The sequence below is a fragment of the Nannospalax galili genome, unplaced genomic scaffold, assembly GCF_000622305.1.
Source record: "Nannospalax galili isolate Female #2095 unplaced genomic scaffold, S.galili_v1.0 scaffold881, whole genome shotgun sequence".
In the NCBI taxonomy this organism is placed as follows: domain Eukaryota; kingdom Metazoa; phylum Chordata; class Mammalia; order Rodentia; family Spalacidae; genus Nannospalax; species Nannospalax galili.
Window position 1 is genome coordinate 551,524 of NW_008344709.1, and position 6,197 is coordinate 557,720.

The window sequence follows — 6,197 nt, forward strand, 5'->3', positions numbered from 1 at the left end:
AACATGCTATTTTCTTTTAGTTTTATACTATTCCTGAGATTTAGGTGAAATTTCGCAGCAATGACAATAGTCTAAAATAATGATTGAACCCAAGCCTGGATTAGAGATATAGAATTTATTGGGCTTCCTAACAGGATCATTTCTGGGAAAAGACAGTGTTTGGAATTCTGTGTTGTCTCACAATTTTATCTTTATTTCCTCTCTATAGATTCTCTAAGAATGGCTCTTGAAAATAACTCTTTGGTAACTGAATTCATCCTCCTGGGCCTAACTGATCAGCCTGAACTCCAAATACCACTGTTCTTTCTCTTTTTAGCAATGTATTTGGCCATTGTATTGGGCAACGTGGCTTTGATCATTTTAATTACGCTGAATTCTCACCTGCACACCCCCATGTACTTTTTCCTCTTTAACTTGTCCTGCATAGACCTCTGCTATTCCTCTGTGGTTACACCTAAAATGCTAATGAACTTTGTAATGAAGAAGAACTTCATCTCATATACAGGATGCATGACCCAGCTGTATTTCTTCTGTTTGTTTGTCATTTCTGAATGGTATGTCCTTACGTCTATGGCCTATGATCGCTACGTGGCCATATGCAACCCACTTTTGTATAACAATGCCATGTCCATCAAGGTGTGCTGCTATCTTATGCTTGGTTCATATTTGACGGGGTTTTGCGATGCCATGATCCACACTGGATGCATCCTCAGACTGACCTTCTGTGATAAAAACACTATTAACCACTATTTCTGTGATCTCCTCCCTTTGATGCAGCTGTCCTGCACCAGCACCTATGTCAACGAGACAGAGATTTTCATTGTCGCAGGAAAAGACATCATTGCTCCCACTGTCATCATCTTTATCTCTTATGGTTTCATCCTCTCAAGCATCCTTCAAATAAGGTCCACTGAGGGCAGGTCCAAAGCCTTCAGCACCTGCAGTTCCCACATAATAGCCGTTTCTCTGTTCTTTGGATCATGTTCTTTTATGTACCTCAAACCCTCCTCAGCTGGGTCAATGGATGAGGGAAAAATTTCTTCTATTTTTTATACCATTGTGGTTCCCATGTTGAACCCCTTAATTTACAGCTTAAGGAACAAAGATGTTAAAGTAGCCCTGAGAAAAACCCTGGGCAAGAGAGAAGTTTCTGTGTAATTGCAGCAAAGAAACGTTTTATTTTACTTTTATTTATTTTACTTTTTCGTCGCACTGTTTGTTCAATATTTATAGTTATTTCTTCAGAGTTATTTCTCCTTCAGCCCCCACCGATCTAGTGAGTAGTTACTTCTTTGTATCATTGTTATTATGAATATGATGCTAAAAATAATGAATGATTTTCTAGATTACTGTAGTCATTGCTTGCTAGCATACCATTGGCATGGGCAGTTCTTTGTTTTCTTTTGAAATGAAATCTCAGTCAGACCTTCTCTATGTATTCCTTCTCTTTCTATCCTCGAGTACCAAGAACACAATGTTGGGTTTGTAGGGAAGTAGAGGTAGATCTGTGAAGTGCTGAGAAAACAGAGAATATAACCAAAATACATTGTACATTTTTCTCCAAGCATCATTAAAAATGTTAAGAAATGTGTCTGTGTGTAGAATGATCAATGAAGATTAAATAAAAATTTGATCATAAATTTTTTATACATAGAGTTTTAATTAATTTCTTCCAACTGTTTGCACAGATGTGTTCCAATGTATCAATCATGATGATATTAGTTTAACAGGCTTGATGAATTTTTTATAGGAAGAGAAAATAGGCAAAGCATGACCATGCTCAAATTTTTTCATCAGATATTACATCATATTATTATTTTCTGATACAATTATAGTAATATACAGTTTTTCATTGCTTCTCATCCCCTTGAATATTTAGGTATGTACAATAAAGTTAAGCTGCATTTTGCTTGGGTTTGATATGAGGTAGAACTAAGACTTTGATTTATGGTTTGAAGTGACTACTTGTTCTCCATTCAGCGGTTCCAGTAGCAGCAGGATTTATTTGTAATTCAGTGAACTTGTACAGAATTCTTGAACTCGAGGTAAGATTTTTTTTCTTTTTTTCTTTTGAGTCAGGATCTCCATGTGACCCTGCTGAGATAGAACTCATTTGTATAGACCAGGCTGGCTTCAAACTCACAGAGCTCCACTGGCATCTGCCTTCCAATGGGATTAAAGGAATGAACGATTATGTTTGGCTTATTATTTTTCTTTTATGTGCAATAGATTTTATTTGCCTTATTGAATAAAATATATCAAAAAACAAAATAATATCTGTAATGTTTGGTATGCCTTATAAGCATTAAAGAAATGTGTCCACCCCAGACAAATTTCATCAATATTCAGTTACCAAGATTTGGTTTTACTGGGTTATCAATCTGTCGTTTGCATACTTTCAGAAATCAAAGAATGTCTGCTTCATTTTAAGATAAGACTATGTTTTCTAAAAAAAAATTATTGAGCTTTTGTACATTTCATACAACAGCTCTTAACCAATTTCAGACCCCCTCCCCCCATCCATGTCCCTTCACCTCGCCCTCCACCAGACCTCACATATCCCACTATACATGTTAAGTCCTATCCAGTCAAGCATTTGTACCCCAATATAATGCAGTGCAAATTCATCCACTGGAGTCTAGTTAGCCTGTCCAGAGACAGTTGGTATAGCCTAATCTCTCTCACACAGTAATGATCAAAGTAACTGCTATAATTAATATTGTTTTTAAAAAATCAGTTTTAAAGTGTCAGTTCAGAGGAATGAGTTTGAAAGGATGAAACTGAATTGATTTATTACTCAACCTTAGCCATTCATCTTATTTATTTCAGAAGGAGGCACCCAAGCCTTATTTTATCATTTATTTTATAGCCTTTGTTGTTGGGTGTGATGGCTCACACCTTTAATTCCAGCACTCGGGAGGCAGAGGCAGGCAGATCTCTGTGAGTTCAAGGCCAGCTTGGTCTACATAGTGAGTTCCAGGACAGCTGGGGCTATAGGGAGACCCTGTCTCAAAAAGACCAAAAATAAATAAGATTGTTTTTTGCTATATATTCTGAAAAATATGAGAGAAAATGTAATTGCATTCAAATTGTCACAACTGAGTGACATTCCGGGAAGGAATGGAATTCACCTCCACCAGTCTATTGGGACACGGATGCTATGACTTTTTTTGAAAAAAGTATTGACTTTTCAGCTTACATCAAAAAATCGTTGTCCCTTATAAAGGTGGTAAAGAAATTTCCATTATGAAACTCCAAATTTGATAGATGGAATTCTCCTTGACCAGTCTGCTGCTGAGTTTGCATTACACCGACCTGAATAATTGCACTGTGATGGAAAGACGAAGTCAGAAGTTTCACTGTATTTTATATCTTTAACTCCTAATCTTTGTGAACCTATTCCTACACTCTGGTCGTTCTGAATTCCTATGCTACACTACAAACACAAGACTCATAAACACACAGATAATTCTATGTTTCTATGAAATTTGTGTGTAACAGCAGTTGCATATTCTGGGGCCCTGTTTCTCCCCTGTGTAAGCACATTCAGTGAAGATATCGTCTTTTCACCATCAGTCTCTGAGGTCTGCAGGAAGTATTTGTTGATTATAAGATGAAGAATTATGTATTGATCCATATAGTCAATTACATATTTGATCAGTCATGTTACTGTGCACAACATAGGGAAAATCATTCTATTTTAGTATTTTTGTTTCTTATTTATTTATTATTTATTTTATTGAGCTTTTAAAATTTCATACAATATTTCCTATTCACACCCAGCCACCCACACCATCCACCCCACCACAACCCATGAAACTCTATGTACTCTGCAATACATGCTTAGTTCTATTCATTCAGGTGTTTGTAGTCAAATGTTTTTCAGTGTAAATGTGTCCACTGGAGTCTAGTCAGCCCATCCAGTGGATGTATGTAAATCATACTTTCCCTCACCCAGCAGCAATAAGCTTCAAATAGTTCTCTATATAGTGGTAAACTGCTACCTATTTCTGTCTAAATTCTCTAAAACTTAGACAGATCAGTCCAATCTCTAAAAACAAGGCTCATGTAACATAGAAGAATATGGGGTAGAGTTAGGGCTAATGCACCCCTCAACTTTCACCAGTGAGGCTTCCATGTATATCAGAATGCGATATTGTAGTATTTTTAACATTGAAGTGCTAGGAACTTTAGCAATGTCTGATAAATCATCATCTAAATAAGCAAAACAAAAGATAAACATGATAATTCTCATGTTCTTTATCAAATACACAGGAAAACTTCTGAGGTCTTGTTAAAATTACTCTGAATATTGACTATGTTGAAATAGTATCCAACAAGAGAACTGATACAGTTTTGTTTCAAATGTCTTGCATATATCTTTTCTGTCTCCAGAACTGGTCTGTTTTGTTGTTAATTTAGTTGAATATAAAATGAAGGGGAAGCAATTCCTCTGTTGTGCTTTACATAAAATGTATACTTAAACACTGAAATCTCACTCAGTGTACAGGGCTGGCTGGGCCTCCACCCTCTTGAGTGAGAAGGAGTTCAGTGGATTCTTTGCCAATTCCTATTGCTTGCATCCACATACATTTATCCAATTGATAGACCAAGGAGAGAAGTTTGTTCCTTTAGGCAGGTACTATATTCCTCTTAGGCAGGACTTGAAGAACTCCCTGGAGAGTATTGCTTCTCCCTCTCTCAGGAGTGCCTGTAGTTCTTCTTGTAGAGGTGGGACTTTGTGAACTGTGCAATATCAGTGTTGGTATGGTTTTCCATTATGTACAGCTTATTTAGGCAACCATATCGCTGAGAATTCATGGATGCTGTTCATGTTCCTTTCCTGGAAGACATTATCCTGCAGTAGGTATCTTGGTTCTCTGGTTCATAGTCTTTTTGCCCAATCTTCTGCAATGTTCTATATGAGCCTTAGGGGTTGCACTATAGTTGTACCAATTTGGACTGAATACCTATAGTCACTTCTCTGCATTATGACCAATTGTGGAATTCATGTCTGATATTATTAACTTGATAAATACCATTTGTAAAAGAGATCATAGGCCCCAGAGAACCTACTATTGCCTCTTTGCTAAACCAATATAATTTCTAATTATACTCTAAATACTTATTCTTAGACTCACAGATAAGTGTGGCTCTCACTACTCATCAAAGAAGCCTCCTTATGCAACTCATGGAGACACTGTGTTCTTTCCAAATAAATTCTGTCTGCTTCTGACACTTTCCAGGTGTTCCTGGTCCAATTCTTTGCTGTAGGACTCAACAGCCTGGAAATCCCATCTGGAGCCCACCAGACCCAATATCTGCTTACAACCCTATGATTTTTTTTTCTTTATTATTAGCAGACTTTTGTTGCTGATTCAAGGTCCATTTTATTAGTGCTTTGATTGGATTCTCTTTTTCTTCATGACTTATTGCTGGTAGGCTATATATACTATAGAATTTACCTACTTACTACAGGCTACCAAATTTGTTGACTTAAAATTGGTCAAAATTGCATCTTTTATCCTTTACATTTCTGTATTATTTAGTATATAACCTTCTATATTTAATGATGATTTATTTGGTGTTCTTTATGGAATATTAGTCTAGAAAAATTTTGCTGTTATCATTTTGGAAACTAATATTATTTCATTAGAATTTTATATTCTTTTTCCAAACTTTACATTCCAATGTTATATTTATTTTATTAGACTACCACTGACCTTTTACTGTTTTTTTATTGAATACATAATGTCAACCTCTTTTTTCTTGAATAACAATGTATTTATTGCTAGGGGCTTTCTTTGTCATATACTTCTTAAGTGTTTATTCATAATGTGTTTCCATATATGTTTCTCAAGATATTTTATTTATATACCAAATCCTAATTAGCAATTTGATATTTTCTTTCGTGCATTTTTTCATGCTGAGATTGCATTAATGTGCTATGAATCTCTCTCCATTTTTCTTTGTCAATCTATAGTAGATTTGTGCATTGTGACTACCATGCAGCTTAAAGAATTTATTATGTAAGATTCTATTTCATAATGTAAACAACCTTAACCTGATGTCATCCAATAATATTACTCTTGTGATGGTCAGATGTAAACCAATGTAAGTACTTGGAAGCAGTTCAGGAAATAATATTGTTCTGCAAATTGAAGTTCTATAACCTGATTTATAAATTCACTGTGGAT

The 6,197-nt window shown here is 35.6% G+C and overlaps 1 protein-coding gene across 1 annotated transcript; it reads left to right on the plus strand.

Annotated features, from left to right (window-relative positions):
* The first annotated feature begins 210 nt into the window (after positions 1-210).
* On the plus strand, positions 211-1,158 carry LOC103740393 (olfactory receptor 145-like). Its single transcript, XM_008840972.2, has one exon. It carries the CDS (start codon positions 220-222, stop codon positions 1,156-1,158), a length of 939 nt encoding a protein of 312 aa, XP_008839194.1. The 5' UTR covers positions 211-219.
* The last annotated feature ends 5,039 nt before the right edge of the window (positions 1,159-6,197 follow it).

Excerpts from the sequence above, each read along its gene's own strand:
- LOC103740393 (XM_008840972.2), top strand. The coding sequence starts at position 220 with ATGGCTCTTGAAAATAACTCTTTGGTAACTGAATTCATCCTCCTGGGC.